Source organism: Silurus meridionalis, chromosome 9 (genome assembly GCF_014805685.1).
Source record: "Silurus meridionalis isolate SWU-2019-XX chromosome 9, ASM1480568v1, whole genome shotgun sequence".
In the NCBI taxonomy this organism is placed as follows: Eukaryota; Metazoa; Chordata; class Actinopteri; order Siluriformes; family Siluridae; genus Silurus; species Silurus meridionalis.
Genome location: NC_060892.1, coordinates 6,322,597 through 6,337,490, shown reverse-complemented (window position 1 = coordinate 6,337,490; position 14,894 = coordinate 6,322,597). Strand labels below are relative to the sequence as shown.

At 38.6% G+C, this 14,894-nt stretch overlaps 1 protein-coding gene across 2 annotated transcripts; it reads right to left on the bottom strand.

The window, feature by feature from the left end:
* Positions 1–829: 829 nt before the first annotated feature.
* On the bottom strand, positions 830–9,438 carry ncln (nicalin). Of its 2 annotated transcripts, none has more exons than XM_046857328.1 (15): positions 9,108–9,438; positions 7,952–8,142; positions 7,720–7,864; positions 7,334–7,428; positions 7,067–7,147; positions 6,429–6,532; positions 6,237–6,325; positions 5,923–6,062; positions 5,635–5,813; positions 5,473–5,560; positions 4,591–4,629; positions 3,721–3,881; positions 3,559–3,612; positions 1,892–1,970; positions 830–1,575 (listed from the first exon to the last, which is right to left on the bottom strand). In XM_046857328.1, exons 1-15 carry the CDS (start codon positions 9,280–9,282, stop codon positions 1,513–1,515), a joined length of 1,683 nt encoding a protein of 560 aa, XP_046713284.1. In that variant the 5' UTR covers positions 9,283–9,438; the 3' UTR covers positions 830–1,512. The 2 variants fall into 2 exon arrangements, with proteins under 2 accessions (XP_046713284.1, XP_046713283.1); XM_046857327.1 differs by having other exon boundaries at positions 3,721–3,884; positions 9,108–9,416.
* Positions 9,439–14,894: the final 5,456 nt, after the last annotated feature.

The window sequence follows — 14,894 nt, the reverse complement described above, 5'->3', positions numbered from 1 at the left end:
AAAAAAAAAAAAAAAACTCTCACACTCGCTGAAAGATGTGAAAGCGACTCCGGCTCTGGTATGGAGCAGATTGAAGTAAAGAAAGGACGAGGTATATTGTGTTTGTTTCGGTCAGCAGACTGGTATGACTATCCAAAGTGGGAAAAAAAAGAAAGGTGAAGATGAAAGATGAAATTATTGATTGGGTTCTTTAATATCACAATGTTATATTTTAGAGGACGAAGAGGTGAATTTGCTGAGTGACTGGTTTTCCCAAGTTAACAAGGGTGGAGTCTGGGTTAAATCCAATCTGCCATTTGCAAAAGCTTAGTCACATGATGTGTACAAAATTTGACCCCAGCTAACCATGACATCCTCACTGAAGTCGCTCAGCTGTTTGTAAAAATGTATTTCTGCTACACTGATCGATAGAGAGCATGAATCTTGTCTACTCATAGCTGCTATTGTCCCTGATAGCAGCAGGTTAATGGTACCGTTGGTACGGTTGATTTCTGACTAAAAAATAAAGAGTAAAATGCTTGTATGTATTAGTGTTTTATATACGACTGTCTACAAATGAAAAAATAAACCTAAAACGTTTAAATGACTCATGACTATTATATTTTTGTATTTTAATAACGTCAAAGTTTGAAGTACCTCATATTTAATAAAATATGTAGCAGCAGAGCGAGGCGCAGGAGCTGCAAACTGGAACAAAAGGTAGAAACAAAACGACACAGAAATCTTTCACAGTGGTGGTGAAAAGAAAAACACCCTCCCACACTTCAGTCCTAATGGTATATGCCAAATTGATTTTCTAGTTTGCATAAAATGTTCCGCCCACTTCACATCGTTAACATTTTGCTTTATTTTAGGCGAGAATTAGCCACTCCTATTAGAAAAGGGCGATTGCCGTTTATCACATTGCTGCCAACGTGAGTTCGGGGTTAGTGGAACTTCGGACGAAGCAGTAAAACGAAAGAAAAGATTTATCACACGGCCAAGTTTGTTTTTATACCTGATCAAATTGAACCCCGGGTGTCCCTTGATAAATAAAGGTGTGTCCGGTCACGCAGCAAAATCAAGATGAATACGTCTATCAATCTGAATCAAAAATGGTAAACGAAATTCTGGACTGAAATGAAGCGTCACATCTGAACAGTTTCCAAACTGACTAGATTTCTCCAACTAGCTAACACTAAGCTGGGTTTTGGCCCATTTTGACTTTAGCTGCCCAAGAAGACGACTCACTGTTACTTGGCAGAGATCTCACTAGCTTCAGACCGAGGAAGAGGGGAGTGAGGCAGTGTTAGACAGGAAGGAAGACTGTAAAAAAAGCTGTCCCTGGACTGAGAAGGACGAGCAAGCAATCGCGCACACACAACAAACATGACGAGGAAAACGTAATCCCATTTTCCTGGGGGAAAAAAAAAGAAAAGGAAAATAAAATAAAAAAAACAAACACACTCTTGGCTCCATGGTGAGACTGCAGGAGTCCCTCATATTGCAGGGATGAAGAGAGCTTTAGCGGTGTTAATGCTGCTTGACTCGAGGTGCCGTGACCCGGCGAAGAATGCTGTACAAAATTCCAAAATGCTGCCGGGACAAAACACAAGATGATTAATACTGCACTCTAGCTTTTAATCTCTCATTAGCATCAAGTTACATTTTCACCAAGACAATGGGTTGCACATAATGTGCTGCAAGAAAAATGCAGTTCATGACTGAACCACCAAGCAAAGTAAATCATTATATATTTATCCATAGTTTTATTTTCTGGCAATCTGCTCAGACCCACATGAAATGTCCAATACATGCAAGCTGAAAAAATTAAGCAAAGTCAACCAAACCGCCACTTTCTAAAATAGATATAGCATTTAAATTATAATTGTGGTAAATTTTTGAGCCTCACCTGTACAGCCAAGTACACTACGCCGAGATATGCAGCAATGCACAGTGCCAGAATCAGGTCGAAGATGGCTGGTTTTACTCTGAAAGTTTTTTAAAAAAAGAAAAGGGTGTTACAACCGATAGTAAATAGCACGTTTATTTCTCTAGAAGAAATATTTTGAAGGCAGAATCACATTTGAAATGGCGTGGGCATGGTTTTAAGGAGTGCATTTACAATTATGTCTAGTAACCAACACTTTTAACTTTAAAACGGACAGTAAGGCAAATAAGGTACCAGCAAAGCAACAAACAAGCAATCCTTTTCGATCCTTTCGACAGATTGCATGGTGCTTTAATGAGACAAATCCAAACAACTGTACCGAATAAGCAATTCAATTATGGGTATGGAATGATGTCTCCTCAGTTCTCCACTCACAACTATTGTAATTACACTGCATAGTCAAAAAAATAATAATAAAGTCACCACCTGGATTTAGCAAAGCAAATAAGGAAGAGCTTCCACTGGATAAATAATGCAGTGATTAATATGTTTCTGCTGGCAACAAGTTATTGAACTTTAACTGGTGCAATGAGTCGCTTCTCATTTCATAAACAAGTCGGAAGATATATCCTGTAGTTGTGGAAAAGAAGTTACTCTGTCTCAGAAGGGTCAAAATAAAAAAAAAAAAAAAAAAAAAAAAATAAATAAATAAATAAATAAATTCCTAAACCTATTCAAATTAACTAACTAAAGTAAGTATGAACTGTTTTTTTTGCACCACAGACAAGTTTAATATAAGAAATATTTGTGCATATCTAAACACAATAACATGCATATTATTAGAGTTGCAAAATTCCAGGTATTTTCAAACGTTTCCATAGGAATTAACGTGAATATACTGGGAATTTTCAAAATTGCAGGTTGGCCTGTAAAAAGGAATTTAAATCCTGTTGAATAAATTCTTGCAGGATCATTTCTACCCTGCACATTAATCAATCACATGCACACAGCACACTTACTTCTGGATTACTGAGGCCACACCCCCTACATTCACTGGGCATTCCTCCATAACAAAACACACATGATGTCTTAAACCCTGCAGACAAAATACTGTATTTTCCGGACTATAGGCCGCTACTTTTTTCCCCCACTCTTTGAACCCCGCGGCTTAAACAACGAAGCGGCTAATATATGGATTTTTCCTGGGTTTTTCCCGGTTTCACAAGCTTCAAGCCAAAACACCAAACCCAATAACATTAGACCAATAAAATTGTGGAACGGGTTCAGGTGAACCAAAGAAACTCTTTATATTAAAGCAGATGCGCTCCCACTGAATCGGGCCGCACCACATCATAAATATGGATGATGTTCCTCTGACGTTTGACCTGCCGCTCACTCGGACTGTCTACAGGAAATGCGAATCATTCGTCACGCTGAAAACAACCGGGCATGAAAAAACGCACTTTTATATATTTTTAGAATTATAAAACTTACGGACCAAAAGAAATCAAGTACAAGTACCACACTGTACTGTGCTCTATGTGCAGATATTTTACAAAAAAACATGTCCCAGTTATGTTTAGCACCAGAAAAAATGTAAACACACAGGTGATGAGAGAAGCTATATTAATGTACCGACACTGAAAATCATGATGTGTTCTACTGTGTTTCTGGTGTTAGATATTCACCTGTACGCGTTCATAGTCTGTTTCAGCTGATCATAGAAGACGAACTCAGGATCCCTGGGAGAAAATGAGAAAATAAAATGTAGAAGGTTGTGTGTGTGAACCAATGGGAGTTCTACAAAGACACGCATGCAATCATGTCAAGCTGCTGGTGTTAAACGGTACCTCTTGTCGGCTTTGACGAAATGTCGCCTGACGTCTTTGAGGTAGCGGCCGAGGTAATATTCCAGGGTGCTGACCACGCTGCTGTCTTTGTCCACCAGCTGGGCGGCTCGAGGCTGAGCGCTCAACCAGTTGACCAGCGAGAGCAGTTGATCCTCCTGCACCTGCTGATTACAGCATGCATGATGCGATGTGGTGAACCAAACTGCATGCTTTTCAGCTGAATCACCAGCAAACATATATTGTGTCTATTGCGTTACTGGAAATACATAGCAGCTGCGGGGAAATTCAAACTAGCCATTTGAATTGCGATTGGCTGAACAAACCTCAGCTTTTAAATCTGACATAGAAAGAAGAAGAGAAAAACCCACACAACCACAAAAAGACCAGGTTTAAGATCGTGCGGTTCTTACAGACTCTGCTTTTAGAGAGTTTAACTTTTATACTACACATGAAGAGAACCAACACCCTGAAAATGTGATTGAATCTGGTAAAAATGCTAGCACTCGTTTTTAATCTTCAAGCTTTTTTTATCTAATCTCATCTTATATCTCATTTAGCGACAGCAACCGAATGCCAGGGTCAAATGCCTTGTTCAAGGCCCCAGCAGTGGCAGCATAGTGATGCTAGGATTATGTCAAGTGAAAGATATGTCTGCCCTTAAAAACACAATAAATATACGTCATCGTTACTGTTTCATTTGATCCGAACAAGTATTATTGTTACTATCCAGTACATATAAAACAAATCCATCAGTAGGCCAATAAGTTTTTCTTGATTTTAAGGCTCTGCATTGAAACAGCAATTTTAAATTGCAAAACAGACTCTCGATGTTGGACATGACAAGAGACGGGCCATGAGTCATTTACTTACCATCTGCTCTGTGAAGATCTCCAGATCTCCATTTGTGCCCTGCGGGATTCATAAGATGCTGTTATACCAGTGTACTTTTTACTTTTCCTTCCTCTATAATCTGTTAAATAAATACACCAACACCATTTACTACATTAATGTAAATTACACCACAGCAATGTTGATTTTTGTTTTTTTACATTTAAGGCATTACACCCTCATCCAGAGAGACTTACACAGAGCAGGCATAACATTATGACCAGTGAGTGAATAACACAGATTATCTCTTCATCATGGCACCTGTTATTGGGTGGGATATATTAGGCAGCAAGTGAAAATTTGAGTGAGTTTGACAAGTGCTCTTGTGGGCTGTTCCCAATCTGCAGTGGTCAGTATCTATTAAAAGTGGTCCAAGGAAGGAACAATGGTGGACCGGCGACAGGGTCATGGACGGTCGAGTCTCACTGATGCACGTGGGGAGTGAAGGCTGGCCCGTGTGGTCCGATCCAACAGACGAGCGCATGTAGCTCAAATTACTGAAAAAGTTAATGCTGTAAATGCTCAATGGGTCGGAACTGTTTTAGCAGCAAATGGGTGACCAACACAATATTAGGCAGGTGGTGATGATGTTATGCCTGATCTGTGCACGTTTATTTCATTCATACAAATGAGCAGCTATGGGGTTAAGAGCCTTTCTCAGGGGCCCAGAATTGGTAGATTTGGTCCCATGCCTTAACCACTAAGTTAGATGTTATTTAGAATCTGTGTATCCAGTATACTGAATGTCAGCTTTTATAAAGGATATTTATTATCATTTTAGCATTTCTAATGAAAGGAAGTTTCTCAGTGGCTTGCCTGCTTTCATTTACGAATTTGAGTCAAGAAATCTTTCAACAAGCTCACCTTCTCAGTCAAGTTGTAAACGACTCGTGCTAGAGCCTCTGCGATCAGTTTAGTGTTCCTGCTAAGCTTTTTCAGGTCCACATGAGTCCTAAACACAAACACCCTGCATTAGTTGGCTACACAGGGACACAGACGGAGCGACAGGATGTCAGCGAGACTGACCGCATGTCCATGATGGAGTTACGCATGGAGCTGCGGTGGGTCTCCAGGTGCGAGAGCGTGAAGGCGGGAAGGCGGCGGATCCCGAAGCGCTCGTGTTCCCACGCCAAGGTGTCGTCGGCCAGGTTAATCTTCTTATGCACCATGGAAAACTTCAGCTCCAGGTACTGCTCAGATACAATCTAATGGGAAAATAAAGCAAAATTATGCCGATCAGTTCAATGATGATTCAATGTTTTGGTTTGAAATGTAAAATCAAGTCAGGGTTTGTATTTCTTTCTTTCATGTTACCGTTTGCAACTCTCGGAGGAGAGCGTGCTGAGGAGTGCCCTCTTTGGGAGGTTTAGACACGTGCAGGTAAAGATTGTCCCCGTTCCCCAGTGTGTCCAAACACAAGACAAATGCCACATTATCCTGCAGGAGACTGGATTCTAACAGAGATATTAAAAAAGGAACAGTCAATAACATTAAATATAACTACTAATAGATTCAAATATTATGTAATTTTGGCCAAACTAATGTGGTATAACAAGAATAAAAAATGTTTTGATCTTACACTCCATCACTGACTATCTTCCCCAAAGCTGTAGTACATGCGTACTTACCTGTGTGGTCCAAATTATCTTCTAGCCACCTTTTAGTTCCCTGATAGTTAAACTTGCCTCCTCCAGACAGAAAAAACAGCAGATTATACCTATAAAAACAAGAAAACTTGCTTGCACATGGGAATCTAAAGCAATATTTTGGCTTGTATTTGATTTTCTATTGGTACGACAATGATGGAGTGATTTTTCTACCCAGCATGAGTCCGTTTGTGGGAGTAGAGTCTGGAGAAGAGTCGAGCCAGCTCCAGGAGAACAGCCACGCCACTGCCGTTGGAGTCGGCACCGTACGACAACCACTAACACCACACAGGGAGAAAATGCTTAGTAAAATAAGCAGTGTGAATATTACATACAGTAAGTGATCTAAAAGAAAACTCCACCCTGGGACACATGTTTAGACTGAAGTATCTGCAGTGTTTTCAGGTTCATAGGGAATATTCGGATAAAAAAAATTAAACTTGCAGAATGCAATGCGGTTATACAATGTACCGTAGGCGCAGAGTGTTAATTTGTTTTTATAAATGAGTCGAACACTACTGGTTAATCATATTAGTTACAATTACTGATATGCACCTTGCTGTCAGCAGGGTAAATCTGGCCTTTATTTAATTAATCAAATGCCATCACTTAAACATATCAATACAATCAAAAACGTTTTTAAATAGAAAGCTGACTGAGAATCAGCATCTTGTTATTGGCCAATTTCAATTTCACAGTTAAAATACATTGATAACAGTTTTAGTCAAACTTTAATTCAAATATTGCATTTTTAAAAAATTATCGATCATGTTCCTAAGAGTATATTATGATACCAGACCAGAGGTCCTCACCGGAGCCACTCCAAAAGAGTCATAGTGGGCCACAAGGACGATGGTGGGCAGATCTTCTCCTCCCGCTCCTGCTAATTTACCCTAAAAGCCATGAACAGCAACAAGGAAAGCATTTTAATGAAAGCATATGATCATATTTGGTGTACACAAAACCAAGCCAGGTTGTTCCCATATTAAATCCTTGAAACAATATTAGTGACCGAATTACACCAACAAAATTTAAGATCAACCTTCTGGTTCCACATACAGCTGAATACGAAAGCTTACCTCAAGGCTGGTGATGGCCCAATCACTCACAGCTTTACTCTGCGCTCCGCTTGTCACCATTTGAAACCCGTTTGCGGTGGCGGAGTGTAGCAGCACTGGAGAAATGAACAGAAATAAATGGTTCAAATTGACAGAAGAAACACAGACCAAACTGTGCTTAGTGAGTGTGTTCAAATCCTGAAAATATGCAGAAGATGAAGAAAATAAATAAACGAATGACTCAAAGGTGGAACATGAAAAAGAGGAAGACAAAAATAGAAGGAGGAATAATAAAAAGAAAGAGAAAGAAAAAGAGGAAGAAAATTGCTTCCGTTATACAAAATATATCGTGAATTTCTGAATCTAAAATTCAACAGCGCTGCAAGCTGGGTGACGTGACGACGTGCCTTCAGCCGCAGAGGTGGAACCCTGTGAAGCAGAGGAGACCTGCGTCTGGGTGTAAATAGACAGCAGTTCATCATCCTCCAGAGCAAAGTAAACGGGAACGATGGTCTCTGTGGCCATCAGCTCTGGCTCCAGCTCCATGAACTGCTACAAAACAAAACACACGTACATTATAAGTGTTTGTGCTTAACGTAACCCGTGTCTCAGCACAGACGACATGGAGCCGATTCTTACTTGCATGATGTCCTGCGGCATCGTGGACATGTTCTTGGGGAGAATAATGACGACGGCCCCCGCGGACTGCCGGAGAGCCTTCTGGTATTTCTCATAGGAGAAATCAGCCAGTCGCATCATCACGCAGCGACGGCTTAGCACCTCCGCCTCTACCGTACGGGCCTCTGTGTTTAAAATCGCATTCCTTGATCCTGCAAACACAGGGCAGAGTCACTTCAGGGACAAAATATCAACAAGCGATAGCAACATCATCATTACAGAGTAGAGTGAAAAATATTAGCACCCCACCCTTTTCAATAAGCACAAACAAAGCATTTTAAGTACTGCACCACATCCTACAAACTGAAATCAGGATAAAGTTATTTCTAGAGGATCTTTGAACAATTTTAAACTGCTTTACACTTCAGACCACAGACTTTCTACATGTAAAATCCTGAGGCTGTCGCAACTATTGCATGATTCAGATGCATGCACTGATTGGAGTCTTTATAAGTGATCCATTCGGTTAACATTCTGCCAATGACGGATTACCAGAATCTGATAAACTCACAATGCCATTCATATTTCCCAAAGACTCCAAAGAACATTTGTCAACTTTATTATTATTATTATTATTATTATTTATCAAATATTCTCAATATTCTCAATAGTCTCAAAAATCCGTTTGATTTTTCTCTTGATTTCAACCGTGTTCGAAAATCCCTTTTGATAAAAACAAAAACACAAATGACGTACTTATGGAAAGGAAAAAAAAAAAATGACCTCAATATGAAATGTAATGTTGGGTGCCAATACTTATGCATCTAAACATACTTGTACCTTTTTATATAAAAGTGTATGTATTATTACATTAAAGGGACAACTTTAAATTAAAGGATTTATCGTTTTCAAGCCGAACGTGACTTTATATTTGAATTTTTATAAAAGTATTACTACAATGCTAGTCAGCTCCTTGAGCTAGCTAGCATAACTAGCATTTTAAAGCAGTGTATTTGCAGGTGGATGAACCCCCACACACACACAAACACACACTCACCCGCACATAAACACACACATATATACGTATATATGATGACCAAGTTAATCATTACATTAGCATTTATAATCAAATTAAATTAAATAAACGCGTAACGCTGTGCTAAGAGGAGGTGTGTACCGTAGTTCTGTCCCTGTAGGTCATATTGCTGCATGCGGTACACCGTGAACTCATGCGCCGCTTCAGCCGGGAGAGGAGACACCAGGATCAACACCGCGGGCAGGAACACGAAGATCGTCAGCGGAAAGGACGATTTCAGCATATTCTCGAACACCTCGCTCGCTTCCTCGAACATGATGGAAAGTAATTCCTGAAATCTGCTTCAACAGGAACCAGGAACAATGAATGAAATTCCGAACCAAGTGACAGCTCTCGGTTCCAGTGTGCCACGGGGCTGCCTGAAGGACCCAGGATTTTTATTCCGGCGATTTTTCCGGACACCTACTTTACAGTGGGCGCAATCACGTGATCCGTTTCCAAGTCTGTAAACGAAGACTTTTCAATGAATTCTTTCCTAACGCAGGATCAGAGCCTGGGCAGTAGAGGGAATCGAACACATCCCCCTCTGTCTAAGACAAACAGAAACCCCTCCTGTAAAACCCGGTTACATCTTTACTTCTGGCTGTTACAAAGCCCCAACAATTGAGACTTCTTACAGAAAAGCAACACTTACATGTTTTTTTTCGTTTATGTAAAGCATCTGCCATGTAATAGGCTGCTAGAGAGTCTCCTTATTGTGCAGTGGTTCCTAATTTAACAGTTTTTAAGGCATTCAACTTTGGATCAGAAGGTCACAGGTTCAAATCCCACCACCACCACCATGCTGCCATTGCTGGACCCTTGAGCTTAAACAAGACCCTTAACCCTCCACAGCTCAGTTGTAAGTTGCTCTGGATAAGGCCGTATGACATAAACGTCTTCTTTTCTTCCTATTCTTTCGCCTTCACCCATTAGGGGTCGCCACAGTGGCCTCAACTTAATTCCTCTGTAGTTACTGCAGATCTGCACATCTCCCTTATTCTTAAAGATTGGTACCAGCACACTCCTTCTTCATTCCTCAAGCATCCTCTCACCTTCCAGAATCTTGATGAACAACCTGGTTAAAAACTCCACAGCCATCTCTCCTAAACATCTCCACGCTTCTACCGGTATGTCATCTGGTCCAACCGACTTTCCACTCTTCATCCTCTTAATTGCTGCTCTCACTTCCTCTTTACTAATCCTATCTACATCCTGCTTCACCATCTCCACATCATCCCACCTTCTCTCTCTCATTTTCCTCATTCATCAGCTGCTCAAAATACTCCCTCATACATACAGCTCCTCATATGCCTTTTCCTTGGCTTTCACCACATCACTCTTTACCTGCTGCCGCATCTCCTTGTACTCCTGCCTTTTCTCATCACTCTGTCGATCCCAATTCTGTTTTGCCAACCTCTTTCTCCTTATGCTCTCCTGCACTTCTTCATTTCACCACCACATCTCTTTGTCTTCCTTTCTATTTCCAAATGTCCCACCAAGTAGCTTTCTAGCTGGCTCCCTTATCACTTCTGAAGTAGTTGCCCAATCATCCAGCACCTCTTCACCACCACCGAGCCCCTGTCTGACCTCTTCCCTGAACCTCACACTACGGTCTTCATCCTTAAGTTTCTACCATCTTATTCTTCTTTCAGTCTTCACTCTCCTAATCTTTTTCTTCACCTCCAAAACCATCCTACAGACCACCATCTGATACAGTCTCCAATCTCCTTCAGGTTGCATCTCCTATACAGAACATAGTCCACCTGTGTGCACCTTCCTCCACTCTTATACGTCACCCTATGATCCTCCTTCTTCTTAAAATAAAATTCTGATTCGTGATCCGCATACTTGATTTGGTCTCCTATAGCTTGAATTGCATTCTGGAAATTTGAGCCGAGTGTTCGCATCGCCATATCCATAGTTTCTGTTTGAACATAACTTATTAATGTCATTAAATGTCCCTGGGAAATAGTAAGCGAAAAAACAGAAACTCTTTTGTTTATTGTAAAACTTAATAACAAAATGTCTGCTATGTTTGAGTTCACATGAAATTTCTCTCATATCAAAAACTATTGTTACAACCTCTAACTTCTCACAGGAATAATGAAAATACAGTATTACAGTATTTTTTATATAAACATTTAATCTGTTTAAGAATTTCTTTCAAATGGAACCATGAATCAACTAAAAAGAAGTAAAAAGGAATCCAACTGGATGTTAAAATACTGCTGAACACATGTTCGGTTGTTTTACCTGTTTTCACCACCAGAGGGAAATAAATCATTAGAAATAGCTCATTGTGGCTCACTTCTTTTTTTTAATTATTGTTTTTTTTATGTCACTAATGAGACATCAGTGAGATGAGAAATACTAATAAACAGTCGTTATGCGTATTAGTATGACATAAGGTATGACATAACTCCAGTTGTAATACACTCTAATATAACTCCTACACTCTGAGATACAATATCACATTAGTAAAAAATGCTATTACTGCATGTCCATAGCATTATTTTCTTGTCTTAGGGAGTCACGAAATGGACTGATAAATGGATGAATAGATAAAAATTTATTGATGAGAAGTTGATCAAGTGTATGAGTATATGATCAAGTATGTATACATTAACAAAGTGAGAAGCATTTTGTAAGATATATCATTGTGTATGAAGTGGGTGTGGTCACATGTACTGCTAATGGAATAAAGTTCCATCACATATTTTGTGAAATCTATGCGACTGCGAATTCTCTGTAAGGAAGTCATTACAATTATTGTGTAAGATTCTGTGTAAGAAGGTGGGGTGAAGAAGCAGAATTCGTGTTACCACCCTGAAGTGTGTGTTTTTTTCTGATACCATAGCAGTTCGCCTACGGTTTCATTTAGTTTGTATCATAGATATGCGTAACTTTGAGGAATCCATGCGAAACAAGTTTGTTCGTGTTTGTTTGCAATTATTTAATAGCAGCTGCAAACAATCTTTCCCTTAATTCCTTAAGGCAAAAAAAGCAAAGCTTTTGAGGTTACTGAGTTCCCTATGTCCTGAATATATCGGAAAACCGACATACCGACTTCCTGGTTTTGCCTCTGATGGTCACAAAGCACTGACACTGGAGACTCCTTCCATAAATGTTAAATAAACACATTTTTTTTCACCAAATCCAGCATTACACATATTATTTAAAATCCATTTATGTAAAGCATCTGCGTTACAAGTCCATATGAATGAGCTGTTACTATAGAAGCAATGAATACACATCCTGACCAGTCACATTTCAGTCAGATCTCAGCTCTATGGTATAAACTATAGCTATTATAAGTAGGTTTTGTGATGCAAAATTAACAGTCTTTTTACCCTTGTATTTCCTTAATACTTTACTTAACTTCTGTATGCTTCTTGGTTTACTTCCTGGTTTCTCCAGCCATTCCCTGTTTGTTGCTCGCACTGGAAACCTGTATTCCTTAATTTCTTTAATCTCATTGACATCACTTTATTGTGTGTATACACTTGTATACCACTTTACTTGTGAAGTGTATGACACTTCAGTGTTCTCCTGTGTTTCATGCGGCATGAGTTTCTCAGTTTTTTCTAGTTTTTGTTTGGAAAAGGCTTCAACCAAGATGACCTTGCACTAAACATGATCTTTATTATGCATTATGACCTCTGCATTGATTTCATTGTGCCATACATCTCCAGTATTTATCCATTTGTTTGACCATTTTACAGACTATCATGAGATCGCTTAAACAATATCCATGTATGATTTAACTAACTGTTTTAAAAATTCTAGACACTCCTCCATATACGCACCAGAGTCAGGCTCCATTTCTTGTCTCCATTGTTGTTTCAAATGACATCAAGCCTGGGCCAGTTGACAAAGGCGTGTGCGTAGAGTGTGTCCTGCTTCCTGACTACTCTTTCACATCTATTTCCTCTGAGCACAGAACAACACACTGTCCATTAGTGCAGGAGATCAGTTTCATCACATCAGGTTTAGAAATCTCCAGAATGTCAGCGTAAGAGTGCTCGCTGACGGCCTCCTGACTTCCCAGTCTTGCAGAGAGGAATAGAATTGATAGAACATTACCTAAGTTTTTTTAGCTACTACTTTGGAGAAAGTGTTTCAAAATCAAAAACAGAATGACGAAAAATGCCTTAAGTACAAGTGAAGCAGAAATACAGCAGGATTGCATAGCGATAAAGGAAGTTTGTAGGTCAATTACACACGATATAGAAGATTCTTTTGGACGCCTAAACATATTATTTGTATTTGCTTTTTTTTTAATATATATCCATTCCACATTTAATGCCCGTTTTATGTGCTAATATCTTCCACTCTTCTGGGAAGATGTTCCACTAGATGATAAAATTAGTTTGTGGAGATTTTAGCTCATTCAGCCACAAGGGTGTTAATAAAGTCAGGTATTTATGTAGGAAGGTCTGGGGTGCCAACAGTATTTCATATAATATATATTGAAAAAATAAATTAAAATAATTATCTGAAATATTTTTAGTCCTCTTACACAACAGCAATTTGCCAGTGAATTTTTTTATTAATCGAAGACTGACGTCGTAATTTTAATTCATTTAAAGTTACATTAAATGTTGTGGAAAGTCCCTGAAATAAGTTAGTTCCTGTTTTTATTTATTTTACGGCAGCTATAAACAGTCACTCAGTATCCTCTGTTTTTTCTCTCTCGTCTGAAGTTAATAAGATGCAGCTTGTCACGTTACAGTAAAACCGCAAGGCATAAAATCTGCTTTTCTGAAGATTACAAAAAAGCTTCAGCTATGACTGAACTGAAGTTTTGATGCTACAGACTCCATCCACAAATATTTAATAAATGTTTCCTTATAAAAAACTGTGCTGTATAGAAAGAGTTTTAAGCTGTTTATGTGGGTCGTCCACCTGAGCTGTTACTACAGAATCTAATCAATTATATGATGTTGTTGATTATAAATTAAACCTGTGACTTGACAATTAAGAATTTATTCAAATGCAGAGTAGTAATTTCTCTGTTGTATCATAAACCTGTTTAAAGGAAATTTCTCAAAAATGTTATTTAGAAACGATAAAACATAAAATCAATAACTACGAAAAACATTACTTAAATAGCTTGTAGCAGATGTCTATCAAATATATACATTTTACAAACTGTTCATGTGTTGTTATTTATCTTTTTTTTCACAAGTTTTGAGACTTTATGTAAGTCATTTTAGATATTCTTATATCTTCATATAATAATTTTTAAAATCTTTTTTTTATATTCTTTTTTTATATATATTTTATATTTGATTTGCACCTACAAACAACTATCATCCTCTTACTGATTATAGAACTGATATAGGACAGCTATTCAAATATGTGCAATATTTATTTTATTCATTTATTTAATTTAACTATTCATTTTTTTATATATAGGTAATATTACAAATTTATTTTAATATTATTAATTTATTAATTTTTTATAATAATATTAGCTCCTCATTTTAGTTTTTTTGTAGGGTGTTTGTGTGTGTGTGTGTGTGTGTGTGTGTGTGTGTGTGTGTGTGCGTGTGTGCGTGCGTGCGTGTGTGTGTGTGTGTGTGTGTGTAAGATGTGTTTGGTGGATTGGCTGTCCACCAAAAATGTTCTCCAGCAGTAGCCCTGTGTTTCCCGTATAGGTTCTGGTTTTAACACGGCTCTGGACTGGAAGAGCGTTTACAGAAAGCAAATGAATGATTCATCTGCTTCTGGGCAAACAGCTGCTGTTTACGTATCACATGTTCAGAAACAGAGTTCATCATTTATCCATAAACATTATCCTTGGGGTTATTTTCTATTATTGGAATTTGGTAAAAATTTATCTACAGTATACAGACAAATGTTTTGAGATGGATGTGGGTTGGT

Excerpts from the sequence above, each read along its gene's own strand:
- ncln (XM_046857327.1), bottom strand. The coding sequence starts at position 9,282 with ATGTTCGAGGAAGCGAGCGAGGTGTTCGAGAATATGCTGAAATCGTCC. Across the intron at positions 7,429-7,719 it reads TTCCACCTCTGCGGCTGAAG|TGCTGCTACACTCCGCCACC; the intron begins GCACGTCGTCAC and ends TCATTTCTCCAG. Across the intron at positions 6,063-6,236 it reads AGATAATTTGGACCACACAG|AATCCAGTCTCCTGCAGGAT; the intron begins GTAAGTACGCAT and ends TATCTCTGTTAG.